We start from the raw sequence: 17,924 nt of genomic DNA on the forward strand, positions 1-17,924 counted from the left end.
AAAAAGATTCACAAGACTGATATGAAAACTAAGAGGATATACTTATGAAAGACTGAACAGGCTGAGGCTCTTGGTTGAGGGGTGACTCACAAGAAGTCTTTAAGATAACAGTTTGATAGGATAGATGTAGAGAAAATGTTTCCACTTGTGGAGGAGTCCAAAACTCGAGGGCATTAAATTAAATCCAGTAGGAAATTCAGGAGAAACGTCTATACCCAAAGAGCAGCATGAATGTGGAACCTGCTACTTCAAGCAATAGTTGAGGCAAATAGATGCATCTAAAGGGGGAGCTAGATAAACACAAGAAAGGAATAAAGGAATATACAGATAGGGTTAGAGGAAGAGAGATGAGAAGAGGCTTGTGTGGAGCATAAATGCTGGCATAGAGCAGTTGGGTTAAAGAATAATCTAATCGAGGGTTTTTTGGAATGCTACAGGCTTTTGATTGAGTAGATACTCAAGAAATAGTTTCCTCTAATGCAGGAATCGAGAACATTTTACAACAATAGTAAAAAATAATTACATGTATTATTTCAGAAATATTTTCCTCATATGTACATTGCTTTCCTATCCCCACTCTTAACCTTATTTTATATTTTACTTTAGTTCCTTCATTATTCTTATAGCCCTCATCAGCCCTCCTCTTCAATTTTCATTGGTTTCTTACTTCTTAATTTTTCCATGGCATCCAAAAACTACTAGGAATTTTAAAAAGTACTTATTCTGTACATTGGCCAACTTTTCTTCTCAAAAAGGAACCTGCTGTTCCTCTGTGGTCCTACGTTCATTTCTCATTCTACCCTGCCTCAACTAGTGCACTCAACTAGCTAACATCTGCCTCAGTCCAATCTGGTTTCATAGTTTTGTACTAACTTTACCTTTTCTAGTTGAATCTTAAATCTCATCATATTTCAAGGTTTGATCTATCTCAGTCATCATAACCAGATCCAGCAATGCCTCGTGATTTTAGGAATCTATTTTCTTCCCCACAACCCCTCTCCACACCCCACCCCACCCCCAATTTACAAACTCTCTTCCTAATTGATAAGTGGATAATAAGAATTTCCCAGAACAATAATTTAGTTACTCCCACTCAAGAGCAGCATATGGGACGCTCTACCTGAAAAAGGTGGTGGAAGCTGATTCCATAAATAATTTCAGAAAAGGGAGTTGAACAGGTAGCTGAGGATGAGGAACTTCACAGGGCTAAGCAAACAGCGGGGGTTGGGAATAAGCACACAGCTCTTTCAAAGAGCCAGCAATGGCACAATGCACTAATAATAGTCTCCTCCTGTGTTGTAAATTTATATGATTCAGCTCTCTAATACGATGCATATTTTCCTCTCCAGAACGGAGGTATATAATCCACCCCTAATAATGTTGGAAACCCTTATAGTAAAATAATTGCTTCCAGTAAGCCAGTTTATTTCCTGTACTGCGCATTGCAATAAGTGCATTTTAACCCGTTTGCATTAAAAATTCTTCCTCCTGATTCTTTTTCTCTAAGGTAACTTCAGACCTTTCCCTGCTTATATCTAATCCAACTGATTTTATTGCTCTGCTCCATGTCCCCCTCAATTGTTTTCTACATGAATATTGCCCTAATATGTTTCTCCCTTTGCAATTAGTTGGGAGTGTGGCCGTTTTTCTTTATCCAACTTCCACTTCCTAGTTGTTAAAAATTGTCCTATAAAGAACAAGTCATTGAAATCAGTGCTATGGGTGTTAGCCAGCAAACAAAATGTGACTAGGGTAGAATCTGAACTATTATTAACAGGGTAAAAAAAAAGACCTGCAATCAATATAACAAATAAAGCAAGCACACAGCCTTTCACACAATATTGAGAATTAGATCAGAGAATTGTCATAACCTCCTTGGTACCACACTCTCTGTGGTTTCCCTCATTTGGATGTGAAGAATGAATGAACTAGGAAGAATATTTTACTTTCATCACCTGAATCGAAATCTGAGCAAACAAAAGCTCAACTTACAAAACAAAAATGTTTAAACAGCATTCGCACTTCATGCTACAGTGCTGTGTAATTTCTAGTCAGCACTGTTCAAAGTCAATGCCTTACTTATGTTTCAATTTCACAGATCAGATTAACTAATTATTGGAGGTCACAGTCCATCTCTGGCATCTAAACTGTGAATCAAATTGATTAATTATATAAAGACTAGACCTTGTAGAACAGTGGTTTGGTTTGCCATTATTAATTCAGATTTACATTTTATAAAGCTTAAATAATATAATTTATGATCTTGATTTCTAGCAATTGTGTGATCCCCAACTCAGTGAATCTCCAACATACATTGTGGATCTAAAATAGCAGATTTATGGTTCTATTTGAATAGCTTTGAACATTAGAATTACTGAATGAGATGACTGGATTCCCCGAGCCAAACTATCAGGTTGAGTTACTGAAAGATAGCTATTAATTACCTAGCAGTCTAAGCTTACACTTCTGGACAGACTTAATTCCTCTGGTCCCATGCGGGACAACGGGCAGCAAGACTCCACCATTGGTCCCGGTCCATCACAATCTAATTAGTTACACTTCTACAACTTCAAAAAAAGGTACAAATTACAGCAGTCAAGCTTCAATACGAAGCCTTTTTAAATTTCATTTCATTACTTACCGACTGCTTTACTACATTTGCCCATTCTGGCGCAATTCCAAAATCTGGATTTTCCAGCAGCCACCTCTCCAGGTCTTTGATTGGAGGAGCTAGTGAGCCACCCACCTAAATTTAAAAAAAATGCTTCCAATTTACAGAACTCCTTTCAACATTTCAGCTTATTTCTCCCTGAATTCTGTGTGTCGAGCTTTAAAATATCAATGTTGTAAAAATAAATATAGTCTGTATCCACAACATATTGACATACAATGGATAGAATGACAGTGCTTTATGAAAGGCAAGCCTTCTGCAGATACTGGAAATATAAAAAAGATGCTAGGAACAGGGCTGCATCAGTGGAGAGAGAAATAGAGTAACATTTCTGCGACCATTCGTTAGAACTCAAAAATATGACTGATCTTCTGCCGCAACTCCACTCTCCTGCTCACTCCCCACATCCTTTTGATTCCCTGAGACCCCAAAAAAATCTGTCTATCCCAGCCTTAAATATAATCAATGATAGAGCACCCAGAACCCTCTGGGTTGGAGAATTCCAAAGATTCACATGCAAAGTGCTTGCCTGCAGCCTTTTTTCCTGCATAGAGGAGACTTTTGTTGAACGTGCATTGTGAAGGCATGCATTAGTAAATGGCAGATTTGCTCGTGTCCTCTCGAATCCCGGCTCAATTCCTCCTAAATTGCCTGTGCTATCATCGCCAGCATCAATTTTTTGAGCATTAACTATACCCTTTGTTACATGACAGAATGGATAAATACATTTTAAAAATGTTTTCCTGAAAGCAGTGGTCATGATTAATAATCAGGCAAGCAGATATGGTAGTAGACATTTATTGTAATTAAGGGTTTGTGCCAAAAGAATCTAGAACGGGAGAAAATTGAAAAGTTAATGTTTGTTGGATGATTTCTTTATCTCTGTGAATTGGTAAATGCACAAAGAATGATAATTTTGAACTGCTCATTTCCAGACACCACTAATTGCACTGAACAGTAATGACAGTACAACGTATGTGTTAGACACATGACTGAGTCTAATTACCTTATTGGTATTAGTGCCTTGCACATCTAGCCGACTATTTTATTGGTTTGTAGAGCAAAATTATTGGGCAGGAAAAAGATCCCTGCAGTTGTGGCTGAGACACAAATTATATGTCAGCAATCTGTATTTTGAGGCTTTGTGCAATAAGCTTCATGGGAGAGAAAATGTATGGGAGATAGTTAGAATGTGCTCCAGAATGGTACTGTTTAAAACTCAAGTCACATGCTATGTGGCAGTTTTCGGTTGTATTCTTTAGCCTGTAACTTTCTGTAGCAGGGCACCTAAAGCTGTTTGCTCTTAGTACACTAATGTTTTTAAATTTTTGGTTTATTCGTTCATGGGCTGCTAGCATCGCTGGCTAGGCCAGCATTTGTTGCCCATCCCTAAATGCCCTCAAGGAGGTTGTGTTGAGCGGCATTCTTGAGCTGCTGCAGTCCATGTGTTGTAGGAACACCCACAGTGCTGTTAGGAAGGGAGTTCCAGGATTTTGACCCAACGACAGTGAAGGAACAGCGATATAGTTCCAAGTCAGGATGATGAGTGACTTGGAGGGGAACTTGCAGGTGGTGGTGTTCCCATGTGTCTGCTGCCCTTGTACTTCTAGGAGGTAGAAGTCGTAGGTTTGGAAGGAGCTGTTGAAGGAAACTTGGTGAGTTGCTGCAGTGCATCTTGTAGATGGTACACACTGCTGCTACTGTGCGTCGGTGGTGGAGGGAATGAACGTTTGTGGATGTGGTGCCAATCAAGCAGGTTCTTTATTCTGGAGGGTGTCCAGCTTCTTGAGTGTTGGAGCGCATTCATCCAGGCAAGGGGAGAGCATTCCATTACACTCCTGACTTGTGCCTTGTAGATGCTGGACAGGTTTTGGGGAGTCAAGGAGTTACTTGCCGCAGAATTCCCAGCCTCTGACCTGCACTTGTAACCACAGTATTTATATGGCTGGTCCAGTTCAAATTCTGGTCGATGGTAACCCCCAGGATGTTGTTAGTGGAGAATTCAGCGATAGCAATGCTATTGAATATCAAGGGAAAAGAGTTAGATTCTCCATTGTTGGAGATGGTCATTGCCTGGCACTTGTGTGGCACAAATGTTATTTTCCCCCTATCAGCCCAAGCCTGAATATTGCCCAGGTCTTGCTGCATATGGATACAGGCTGCTCCAGTATCTGAGAAGTCGTGAATGGTGCTGAACATTATGCAATCCTCCCTGAACATCCCCACTTCTGACCTTATGATGGCAGGAAGGTCATTGATGGAGCAGCTGAAGATGGTTGGACCTAGGACACTACCCTGAGGAACTCCTGCAATGATATCCTGGGGCTGAGATGATTGACTTCCAACAACCACAACCATCTTCCTTCTTACTAGGTATGACTCCACCAATGGAGAGTTTTCCCCAATTCCCATTGACTCCAGTTTTGCTAGGGCTCCTTGAAACCATACTTGGTCAAATGTGGTCTTGATGTCAAGGGCAGTCACTCTCACCTCACTTCTAGAATTCAGCATTTTTGTCTATGCTTGGACCAAGGTCGCAATGAGGTCAGGAGCTGAGTGGCCCTGGCGGAACACATACTGAGCACCAGTGAGCATATTATTGCTGTGCAAGTGATAGCAATGTTGACAATGCCTTCCATCACTTTGTTGATGATCCAGAGTAGACTGATGGGGTGGTAACTGACTGGGTTGGACTTATCATGCTTTGTGTGTATAGGACATATCTTGATAATTTTGCACATCACCAGGTAGATGCCAGTGTTGTAGCTGTATTGGAACAGCTTGGCTAGGGGCATGGCAAGTTCTGGAGCAGAAGTCTTCAGTACTATTGCCAGAATATTGGCAGGACCCATAGCCTTTGCAGTATCCAGTGTCTTCAGCTGTTTCTTGATATCGTGTGGAGTGAATCGAATTGGCTGAAGGTTGGCATCCGTGATGCTGGGGACCTCAGGAGGAGGCCAAGATGGATCATTCACTCGGCACTTCTGGCTGAAGAGTGCTGCAAATGCTTCAGCGATGTCTTTTGCACTGATGTGCTGGGCTCCCCCATCATTGAGGATGGGAATATTTGTGGAGCCTCCTCCTGTTAGTTGTTTAATTGCCCACCATCATTCACTACTGGATGTGTCAGGACTGCAGAGCTTAGATCTGATCTGTTCGCTGTGGGATCACATGGCTCTGCTGATTTCACTGTATGGCATGCAAGTAGTTCTGTATTGTAACTTCACCAGATTGACAGCTCATTTTTAGGTATGCCTGGGGCTGACCCTGGCATGCCCTCCTGCACTCTTCATTGAAATGTTTTGCTTGGCAAGTTGCTGAAAGTGCAAGCTGAGTGAGACTGGGTTTCTGGGACATGAGTGATGAGGGAACGTAATGTGTATTGCCTTAAGCAATCAGATTGAAGAACTGTGCAACTAACAGTGCAAGGACAAAGAATGAAGTTTAAATTAGAATGGTGAATTCAATGCCAAATCAGGTACAGAAAGAGAGAGAGAAAAAAAAAGAGACTGACCGGAAAAGTTAAAAAAATTACGATCTCAAACAATTAAAATCTAAAGGAATGAGAGTGTCCAAAATGGGTAATTTTCAGAGCTAGAGGGGTTGACTGGCAGTGGTTAACACTTATGACAATGTTAAAAGGATACTTAGGCTGAAATGGACAAGATTTAACTTTCTGTGGCGAGTTTAGTTCTTTCCTACTGTGCAAGTACGACACCTTTACACAGTTCAATAGCAAGGCAGACAACCTTGCCTTTTCTCTAAGTTAACATTGGAGCAGCACATCTCAAACAGCAACCCAGAAGGAAAAAAGAAGTAAAACTTGGGAATGACGGGCATTGGTCTGAACTCAACAACATGCACTGCAAGAACTCACCAAAGCTCCATTGACAGCACCTTCCAAACCCACAACCTCTACCACCTAGAAGGCCAAGGGCAGCAGATGCCTGGGAACATCACCAGCTGCAAGTTCCCATCCAAGCTATTCACCATCCTGACTTAGAAATATATCGCCGTTCCTTCACTGTCATCGGGTCAAAATCCTGGAACTTCATCCCAAGCAGCACTGTGGGTGTATCTACACACGGACTGCAGCGGTTCAAGGCGGCAGCTCACCACCACCTTCTCAAGCGAAATTAAGGATGGGCAATAAATGCTAGCCTAGCCAGAGACGCCTACATTCTGTGAAAAAATATAACTCCATTGTTTTTTAATTCTAAGGTATAAAAGACCAGTTTGGACTAGTACCAGTCATTTCCCAAGTTTTACTAGTTTTTCCTTCTGGGAGCTATTGGATTTCTCTGTGTTATGCGCCGTAAAGACATCATATCACTAACCTTCAAGATACAAACTTTATTTAATGTGGACCCTTTGAAATTGGCCAGATTTAAAAAATAAAAGCCCATGTGCTGCAAAGATGGCCATCACTTGTCTGTTCAAAAACCACCTTACTGCCTAGCAGAGACAAAGGGGCAGATCCCAGATGAAAAGATTTTAACCAGACATATGCTGAGAACCTCAAGGACATTCCCAGATTGAATGGGTCTTTTTTGAAACAAAGAAGCTGATCATCTTAACCGCCCCGCCTCAGGATGTGTCTTTAAACAATTAGTCTGGATGTAGCTAATCAACCCCCAAGACCACCACCATATTTAAAAGAGTGACTGCCATTGTGAAGAGTCACATGGTAAGACAGCCATGTTTGTCCCTTTGTAATCTTTAAAATGCTGACTGCAGAAAGTAAGAGGCAGCACAAGAAGGGCAGTAACACCAATACGGTAAGAACCGGAGACTGTAACATCATGAAGTCTCCAAGCCTTTTCCTTTTCGGATACCAATACAGCAAATTAACCTCCTGGTAATGAGACCAAATGCAACTAATTTTGTGACCTGCAGAAGGTCCATCCCTTCAAGAGAATCCTGAAACAACTTTGGCATACAACTTTGACTGTTGAATTTACCTAAACTACCATTCAAGACTGAAAACATCATCTTCATCAGGCCTGCAACATGTGTTTTCCAGACCAAGACAATCATGTGAATTATGAACTATTCTTTTGCTTATAACCTGTAAAAGTGCACTATTCCCTTCAACTGTACTTTACTCAAGTGTGTTACTGTGAGAGTTGAGTGCCATAGCATTAGATTTCAGGGTGTGTGTAAACAATCCTCTTTATTTAAACCCATGAAAAGCTTGCTGCTGGTTATTCAAATTGTCCACACACTCGGGGTTAAAAACACACATTTTCCTCTCAAAAGCTTACTGATTATGGACAGTTGGGAAAAGAACAGGGATTTCAGAAGCTCTCTCTCACCCTGTCCATAACATGTGTTTAATTGTACATCTGTTGCTCACCTGAACTTGCTATAGCACATGTAGAAATAACATGTCAGTGCAGACTCGATGGGCTGAAGGGCCTTTTCTGCACTGTGATTCTGTGAACAGTGTATGCCATTAGCTTTGCTGTTATTTGACAGCAAATTCTAGCCTATTGTTTCCAAGTTATTCTAACGCTTTCAATCAGTACCACTAGCTTGTGTGTGTGTGTAGGGAAAGGAGAAGTTTTTCACGCTAATGGTGACAACGAGACACAGACTGAGACTTGTTCACAAGGAAAATGTCTTGTAGTTACACCTTCACAAAACGGTTCTCTCATTTATAATACAAAAGTCACCTTTTTGGCATTTCTTCTATTTATAACAGGCACACGTTCTTCTCCAGTCAGACTTTTGACATCTATTTTGTTAGGGTTTCTGCACCGATGTCTTTTTTGCTTTGGCCGATCACCCAAAATCTCAGGTTTAACAATTTTCTAAAATAAATGGCAAAGGTTTTAAATTTATAAAGATACTACTGTAATAACATGAGTCAAGGGTCTGAAAAGAAACACTGGATAAAGGCTGAGAAATAATGCATATTAGTTTATAATAATCACAAACAAACTGATTATAATAGCTAAAACATGACATACCCACTCTTCCCCACCCCCACCGCAATGTATAATGTAGAAGCAAATTAATTTAATGCAAAATCTCCAAGTATAAATATTTTGCATTAGTGCATTAATAAACAGAATTTTAAAAAGTATAAATCCTTTCAGCCACACGAAATAACAGCTCAAACACATTCAGCAAATGCTGTTTCAACTTCTAATTAATCACAGTGGGCTAAACCTTCCCAACTGCATTGTTTCTGGGCTGCACAGCTTTGCTCACTTCTGGACAGGTACCCTACAATCACAAATGCTTACTGGAACACGCGATGACACATCTGCCACATAGTCTGGGTGGTCCTTGAGCCACTCCTCTAAATCTTTTCTTTTTGGAGCATCATCCCCTGTGAGTCTTGCGCCATTTTTCACGTTAATAACTGAAACATGACTTTCAACATCAAGTTGTCCTTGAGATAGACTGAAAGCTGTCTGTTTGTTGGCTAACTCAACATTAACCTATAAATAGAAACAGCTGTATTAAGTCTGCAGACATTTCCAATAGTTTCTACAGCACTGTTTACAAAACAATTACTCAAATACTTTACAGATTGAACTTCAATGTAGTTTCTTCGTGGAGTTTCTTTGAGTATTGCCATTGTACAATTTCAAAATTTGTCAGTTACACCAAACTGGGGGCTGTGGATGCAGAAGACTGAGCCAAAATACAGGATAATGTTAATAATTTTGCAGAATGGGCATGTAATTGGCCAATACATTTCGATAAAGATAAATGAGAGGTTGTTTATTTTGATACGCTTTAGAAAACAAGGATACAAAAATTTGGCAAGACCTGAAAGCTCCCACGTGGATCAGGATCTCCGGTTAACTCACGCCCCTTTCCTCTGATGCATGCAAACTTTGTGCTGCATCTTATTTAAATAATTTCTGGGTGCAGCTGCACGCCTGCGCAAGGGATGCAAAAATCGCAAGAGACCAGCACTGAAGTTAGCCTGCACCTCTTAAAAAGCAAGAGGCTTGAATTGGCTGCAGATAAGTGCATCAGCCAGAAGAACAGTGAATTATGACAAAAAAAATTTCCAAAGCTTCCCAGCTCTTAAAGCATTTGTTGAGGTGAAAAGAAGGGCTGTTGTCACCTATTAGCGGTGGAGGGAGCCAGGAGGCCCTTGAGATAAATTCTCAGAAGGCAGTGGGAGCAGATGGCTGTGGCAGTCACTGACACTGAGGACCTAGGTGCAGTCCCACATGTCGTACAATGACTTCATAAGGTCAACGTATGAAACTTCAAATGCCATGCCCTACCAACTGCACTACTAGCCTCACATACTGCCCAAATCACCTCACCTCCAACTCATCTACTAGTAACCTCCATCATTCATGACTCAAACCTAACATTGATGCCTCACTTTCATCACAGCTTGCTCACATTGCCAGCTATTCAACCATAACACTCATTACCAAGCAAATGGCATCAGACTCACGGACACAATTTCCTCTCCCTTGCAGGACAAGATGACACACAATCAGAGATAATAGGAGCTAACTGGTTATGCCCACGAGGAGACAGAGGGTGCCATCATTAGAGCAGCCATGATTGAGGCCATGGTCAGCGGTGGGACTGAAACCTCTGAAGACGAGGCATACTCATAATTCCATCTCATATCCTACTTCTTGATCATCAACAATCTCTTCCGATTTACAAGCTGACGGTGGAATCAAGAGGTGCATGCTTACCCTATCATTCCTGCCTCACTACAACTCTATCCCTGTGAGATTCTCTTTTCAGATACTCAAGAATTGAAAACTGCGTGGAAGAGATGGTGTTGGAAGAGCAGGAAGATTGTCTTGAGGGAGAAATAGCATCACTTGGTCTCTCACTTGTAGTCACTTGCTCAGGTCCTGCCTTTGCATGTGATTTAGAGGATAGCATAAAGGCAGGATCACATGGTGAGCAATGTTCCCATTAAGGCATGCAGCAGCCTGCAACGTACCACAAAAGCCTTGTTCAGTGATGAATAATGTGAATGCACAGCTCTGCAATATTGGTGAGACACTAGGCACATATGGCCTGCAGCCAGAGCACAAGACACAGGTAATACAAGTGCCAGCTCACTGGAGGGCGAGGTTGTACACGAGTTCTGCTGCAGAGTACTCAGATTTGAACTTCGATGGGTTGCCTTCCGAAAAAGGCTGATAAGCAAGCACACTGAAATGCTTGGTGCATTGGCAGCTTGCCAAAAAACCTCCAGTCACTGTCAGGAGCATGGAGGAGTCCAGGATCAACTTGGCACAGGATGTTGCAGAGAGCTTGGAATCCATCCTTTCCCATGTGGAAGTGGTGAACAACTCAATTAGCACTTTTGCAGACCCAATCATGATGCCTGATGGTCAACATCTTAGTTCCATTGCAGCACAAGCAGAAGTCATCCAAGATCTGAGTGCTGCAGTGAGAACTCAAGCTGAAGTCATGCAAGCTCATCTTGCTGCCACTCTGGCTCACACTGCTGCAATCATAGCTGTGGACACCAGTGTGCAAAGGGTTTGTGCAGGGTGTCACAGCGGTCCAGCAATCTGTTCTCCAACAGTGCTGAGTTTGCTGAAGCGCTGCCCTTTAGGGATGTCAATAGCTCCGTAAAGCACATACCTGTTGTCCTCTCAGGATAACAGCATTCGTTTTCTCACCCCTGCCACTCAGCCAGAGCCCTTGCTGTTGCCTGACAGCTAGCCAGCCCATTTCTGTGCTGCAAATACCTTATAACACTTGGAAGTAAGGAAGCTCTTCCAGGATATATTTATTCATTGCCTTGAGTGTTAAATTTTTTGCTGTCTTTCAAGCAAATGTTTGATGGTCTATTAAAAGTTTAGACCAGTTAATATTCCAGCCTCAAACAAGAAAATGGCTTTGTATGTAACATTTAATGAGCTGAAGTCAAAATATCCTCAGTGGACATTAAAAAATTGAGCTACATCAACTGTCATAAACAGGACTCCCTCAAAGTGATTGTAGTCCTAGTCTTTTGCTCAGTTTCATTTTGGTGGATGTTATCAAAATTTATTCTCTTTCCTGATCATTTCAAATTACAGAGTGGTTAATTTTCCAGCTAAAGGCAGCAGCAACGACAACATTGCCGGAAAGGATACAATTGGATAGCAAAATAAAATTAACAGCTGTCGAGACTGAATGAGCAAGGTTTCCACCCACCTCCACATACTAATGTAATAAATTGTCTCCAGTTATAAACTTTCAGCTCCCCGGCTTATTTATTTCACCCTTCAAATACTGCAACAATTAGCAAGCTTCTTGTCTTATTAAAACGTTTTTCAACTTTTGCCAGAAAATACAGGTCAAACAAATCACCCTGTTATGTTTTACATAACCGAGGAAATACGTCACCACATCAATGTTTTGGTTGAGGAATTAAAACCTCCTTGCAAGAGTGCCAACAACAACTCTGCCTTCCCAACCCACAGTGATGTCCTAGTGCTTGGATGCACAATGAGTTTTAGATAAACTTTTTAAAAAAGTATTGACTTCAGCCCAAGATGGCCCACCCACAACTTGACTCATTGCATCTTCAGCCCTGATTTCCACTGCTCTCCACACTGCACTGTCCCACTGTCACAGGCAGTTCTTAAATCTTGTGATTAGGAAAATTATGACCAACACATATGCAATTTTGTCACTTTTTTCCTAATAGCCTGGGGTAGACACCATCAAGTCCTAAATGTATGTCAATCTTATTTTCTCTGTTACTTTTCTTTTTGAAACATTAAATCCATTAAATTCCTCCCCTTGATTTATTTTCAGAAGCTCTTGACCCACTGCGTTATCCTCTTCCTCTACGGTGAAAAGAGATTCAAAATACTCATTTATAACTAGTCTGCCATTTCCTTATTATCCATATCCACATACACAAAACATGTAACAGCTACATAATTATAAATACATATTCCTTGGAACTCAATAAAAAAAAAACCCAGGAAAAAACACTGAGTGAGTGTTAAATAGTCACCTGAATCTTAGAGTTTCTGTGAACCAGAACAGGTGGTCTACTCAAGGCAACAAGTCAAAACATCTTAGAAAAAATTCCACACAGCAAGTAAATAAAAACAACTTTTACTCTGGCACTCGCTTAATTTGGGTCACAGATAACCAGCATTTGACCACTGGTTCCTCACTGTTACACTGCTAATTCTGACACTCTCACCCTGGGAGCACAATTACAGACTCTCAAACGAGTCTAGGATCCTGGTTCCTGGCCATGAAAAAAAATGTTGGATTTAGCAGTAAATCTGGAAAACTGTTTTTGCCCCGCTCCTTTTGAAAGTGCAATCCCATGTTGGGATATGGCTCTAAACATGTTTGCACATTTTGAGCAGAGGTCGCTGGATAGCAATTCACACTGGGAACCCTTGAATACAGAATATTCTGGTGCCCCAAATCACGATACTCAACAGCTTGTTATTTCCTTCTATATTTCAGGTTTACTGACACCAGCTGTGGTACTCTGACTGTCATCCCAGTTGGTATCAGCTCATTCAACACAGACTAGGGATTGAATTTGCGACCTCCTTGGTCTCTGTGTGTTGGTCACTCATCAGGAGGTAAAAGTACCACTGAGCCAGCAAGGAAACACTTCAGTGGTTCTGATGTGGTGCATTGAATGCTTTGGTTTTGGGCAGCAGAATATACTACAAGAGCAAAAGTAACTAAAGAGGATCTAACCTGCTCAGCAAAGCATGATTCATGTCAAAATGAGAGCAAACATCAATTACAGCAATCATGTAGAAGTTTGGTACCAAGAAACTGGCTGAGGAAAAGCCAAACCAACAAGGCAATATAAATAAATAAGGTTGAGCAACAAAAACTAGGTTTTACACTTATTCATTCATTCTACAGTGAATACACATTATAGACTTTATCCTTACAACTTGGTGATAACAATACTACAAAAATATATGTAAACATACCGGTTGTATTGATTTGCTCCTGTTCATAAAGAGGATGTCTATTCCTTCCACATTCTTTTTCCTTCCTCTTCTCTTTTTAACAATTGGTTGGCCATCCAATAGGATCCCATTTGTACAGTGTCTTGATACCTGTTGTGAAGTACCTGCTAATGCTGATTTAGGATCAGAGATCACTGTGGAGTTGTTGCCAGGTAAATTGGCATTGAATAATACTGAGGATGACAAAGAGTTGGAGCTCCCAGCACCCAGTAAAGATTTGGAGAGGTCCACAGCCAACTCCTGGCTGCTGTCAGAAGCAGAATATAAATCATGCAGCCGTGCCATGTATTGCTGCTGATCTGAAGTTCCTTCTTCAGCCTCAAGTGCTCTCTTCTGACTGAGCCTTTGCTTCTGAAAAGTTAACTTCAATCCACCTTCCTATTGAAACAAATGCTAATATTAAAAAAAAATCCATCGAAAGGTGTCAAATCTACCTTTTCTGCTGAAGCCTTATTAGCTAAAATTTGGCGTTTGGAGAACAAACATCAATTGTATTTTAGCTCAAAGATAAGCACAATCACTCAAGTTACAATGTGTGTGTATATATATATATATATATACATATATATTATATATATATATTTTATATATATATATATCCTTCAAACATTTAGGCACAAATGCATTAAAAAAAAATCAAAAGGAGAATTATATTCTGTAGCATGTTTAAAAATCCCAGCTGTAACTAGTAATCAATATGGGTGGAGTAAAAATTTGTATCAATTAGTCCATTTTTGAGATTCACAGAATTAGTTTTTCTTTGTCCTTTGTCACAATCTGGTAGCTCAACCTAGTGCCCATTCTTCATGCCTGAGTTTAGACAGAGTGCACAATTGGTTATCCTATCAAAAATAAGTGATAATGAGATGAATTAATATATCAAGAATTATGACAACTATTGCACAATTGAGGGGTCATTTTGTTTTCTAATAAATACTTACATATTGAGACAATTAAACTCTTAATGTGCCCTTTACAGAATTTAAAAAAAAATAATTTTTTTTTAGGTTTCACATGTCATGCACCAGCTCAGTGTAGACAGAAAGGACTCTGCCAATGAAGCTCTGCAAGTGACCGAAAATCGGCATGAGGCTTGCCCAGGCTGACTCTTGCTCCAACCAGGTTGGGAAGTATTTCCATCTTTGACTGCTTGACTGATACAGAGGACACATCTTGTGGATAATAACTTATGTCGTGTGGTTTCACCATGTGCACACCTAATCCATGCCACAGCATCTTAAATAGATAAGTCCAATGAAAAGAGTTGCCAATCCTCTAAGAATTAAAGGTTAATCTCCTGGATACTAATGTGAGCAATCCAGAAGAAAAAATCATAAGGGATTAAAAATATAGCAGATGGGAACAAAAGCCGACTGACTGACAGTTAAGAATCACCTATTCAGGTAACAAAGAGTCTGCTCGTTTTGCAACTGATGTGAGAAGGCGGCATACTGCAAGCATGGAGGTAGTGCATAAGCAATGGAGACAGTGGGGCATTCAGAGGTAGGAGATCATGTAATGAAGTCTTCTTTATTATATCCAAGGTTGGCAACCCTACTCATGGTGCAAGGCTGAAAACTGATTTACTGCAAATTATTCAGTTCATCACCTGATGTTAACAGACAATTGCAAAGTTTAAGAATCTGATGAATCAAAGTAGCTTACATTTTCCCCAAACTTGATAAACCAAGTTTGAGAAGCTTGAAATTATTTACAATGCAATATGGTTAAGTTATGCCCATTTTCAAAGCAACCACAAAGACTGAGAAGTATGGTTTTTTTTCTCTTCAAAAAAAACCTAGATTGGTGAAATTTAATAAAGAAATATTTGTTACTGAAGTAAAAAAATATTGTTTAAGAATAGTGCCTCTCAATTTCTATGTCAAATTTCATTATTTCCATCATTCCCAGGGGACAGAAATTTGGTTGTTTTGTGGAAATCCAATAAAGAGTTTTAAAATTGGAGAGCCTCAAAAATCTTCTCAGACTCACTTATTTGTTCTGCAGGTGCTGTAATGTTAAAATAATTACCAGTGCGGCTACATACTACAAATGTTAATAAATATAGGAGTACCTGCAGTCACTTGAAGCTGCCAGCTCAGCACTTACTTTGTGTCAGATATCCCAATATTTATTGACAATTGTGACACAGGGCAAAAAGCTGATCATGCTGATTTATTTTTAAAAAAATAGAAAACAAAAGCAGACTATTCGACTTAAAAAGCAGTGAATTAAAAAGAAAAAAAAGCTCTTTCTGCATTTACTAGAACACATGCTGTGCCATCAACCTTCAATCACAACCAGATAAGTTGTTTTGTATTAAATAAGGATCCACAGGTTCAAAGGCCTACAAACAGCGAGCAACCACAAAATGCAAAGCATTAGGTAAGCACTGTTGCTAGGAAAGCCTTCAGAATTGCAAAGGGGTAAAGCAGAAATAAAGATTTCAAAATGCTGCGCATTACAAATACAGCTCACATCTAAATAAATGTACTTTAAAATTAACAATGGTTATAAAGCACAAAGGAGTAATGTATATAAAGTGTGCGAAGGAAGTAGTTCAGAGTGAAAACGCTGCTGGCAGCCAGATGCGCCGTAGCATGCTGCACACTGCAAAGATCTGCAATTAGAATCAGATCTAACAGTAATAAAAATGAACATACGTCATTGATTTTCACTGTAAACTCCTTTTCTCGCACATGCTTCTTCACCTTTGTGAACTGCGACAAAAGAGAATTATCTTCTTTAACACCCTGGCTTCCTGATGTTATAATAGTGGAATCACTGAAATTTCCCATGGCTGAAGGGCTATCGAGCAGTTTTGTTGTGTAAGATGAGGTCACAGCGTTGTAATCGTAACTTCTTCTTGATGGAATCCAATTTCCTTTCAACACTGCATGGCATATGCTATCAATTCTGTTGATCATTACGCGGTCCTACGTTAAAAAAAAAATACCTTTTGAAATTTCTTGTGAACTAATTTCAATGTTCTGAAATAATTTTTTCCTGTAAAACATTTAATCCTTCAAATTAAAAACTAAAACATATGAAATTTATAGTATTGCACTCTGCCTAAGCCGATAGTAACTTAGATTGTCCAAAATGTAGCTATCAATTTCAGTTCATACCTTTGGCCAGCAGGAGGCAGCAAACCTATGTCTTTCTTGGAGGAAGAGACTATCAGGCTTTCCACTATCTGGTAGAAAGCTGTCCTGTGTCTCATCGTGTGTGATACTGAGAGATGCTACACTATCTTCATCATAGGTCTTCAAGTGCTGTGGTGCTGTGCCTTTAAAGAAATGCAATTAATTTCGCATTAAAATAGTATTTCAATACAGCCCTAATGGTTACAAATTGCAATTTTTAATTCACGTTCATAGAGAGCAAATCAACTATGCAAACAAAGCAGAGGATATGAGATTTGTGGTTAATAATATTTATACTCAAATTAACCTGGCCTTCATCCCATCCAAGGGAATGATGTCCGAGCTCTGATAATTCAGCAGAGATAGGGATTCAATCCTGCTTCTCTCAGCTCTAAGGTGCCAAATGTTGCTGCTACAGCTTATTACATTGTCTGCATCATACTGTATTTTGCTGCTCTGTGCTACATATGCCCAGAGGAACTGTTCTGTATATGCTGGTGTAATGTGCCAGATGTGGTACAAAAGAAAATCTGGTTTGCAAGTTCAGCTAGATGTATATATGTGTGAGGGAGATGGTGATCTTGTGGGTGGCAGTTGTGAAATGTCCTATTCTGACACAACTGCTTTGTTGAGACTGGGAGTGTGCCAGTAGCAACGTTACACCACTGGTATCTTAAGTCACTGCTAAGTGGCACCTGACACAAGATAATAATTGTTTTCTAGAATAATATATTGCTAGTTAGAATACACATATGTAGCAATTTTTATTGTCAAAATGAAAACCATTCCTGGCAACACAGGAGACAAAATATTAGTAATTTTTTGCATGCATTAGACCTACATTCAATGCCTAAATATACTTTTCAGCAAGAATCTCAGGCATTGACTATGTTTTTGTTTGAAATAATGACTACAAAAAAAACTATGAGACACTGTACCATGTACATATTCACATTGCTCATATTATCCACAGGCCTGAAATGCTATTGGAATTTTAGCTAGTAGAATGCATGGTGTCCATTATTTAGTGAAATGCTAGTTAAAATTACTTCAGCTCAAAACTTCACCACGTCTATACATCATTTCTGAAAAACAACTGAAATCTCTCTATTCTGATAACAGCTATTTGCTGCATTTTCAAAGACA

The 17,924-nt window shown here is 39.9% G+C and overlaps 1 protein-coding gene across 2 annotated transcripts in view; it reads right to left on the reverse strand.

Annotated features, from left to right (window-relative positions):
- chd9 (chromodomain helicase DNA binding protein 9) overlaps positions 1 to 17,924 on the reverse strand; it is a 252,942-nt gene that overhangs the window by 5,753 nt on the left and 229,265 nt on the right. For both annotated transcript variants that reach the window (XM_078544287.1, XM_078544288.1), the window contains 6 exons: positions 16,761 to 16,921; positions 16,296 to 16,568; positions 13,594 to 14,010; positions 8,923 to 9,120; positions 8,347 to 8,484; positions 2,642 to 2,746 (listed from right to left, as the gene is read on the reverse strand). In XM_078544287.1, the coding sequence (XP_078400413.1) occupies positions 2,642 to 2,746; positions 8,347 to 8,484; positions 8,923 to 9,120; positions 13,594 to 14,010; positions 16,296 to 16,568; positions 16,761 to 16,921 (1,292 nt within the window). The remainder of the gene's footprint in view (positions 1 to 2,641; positions 2,747 to 8,346; positions 8,485 to 8,922; positions 9,121 to 13,593; positions 14,011 to 16,295; positions 16,569 to 16,760; positions 16,922 to 17,924) is intronic.

This window comes from Cetorhinus maximus, chromosome 6, assembly GCF_964194155.1.
Source record: "Cetorhinus maximus chromosome 6, sCetMax3.hap1.1, whole genome shotgun sequence".
Lineage (NCBI taxonomy): Eukaryota > Metazoa > Chordata > Chondrichthyes > Lamniformes > Cetorhinidae > Cetorhinus > Cetorhinus maximus.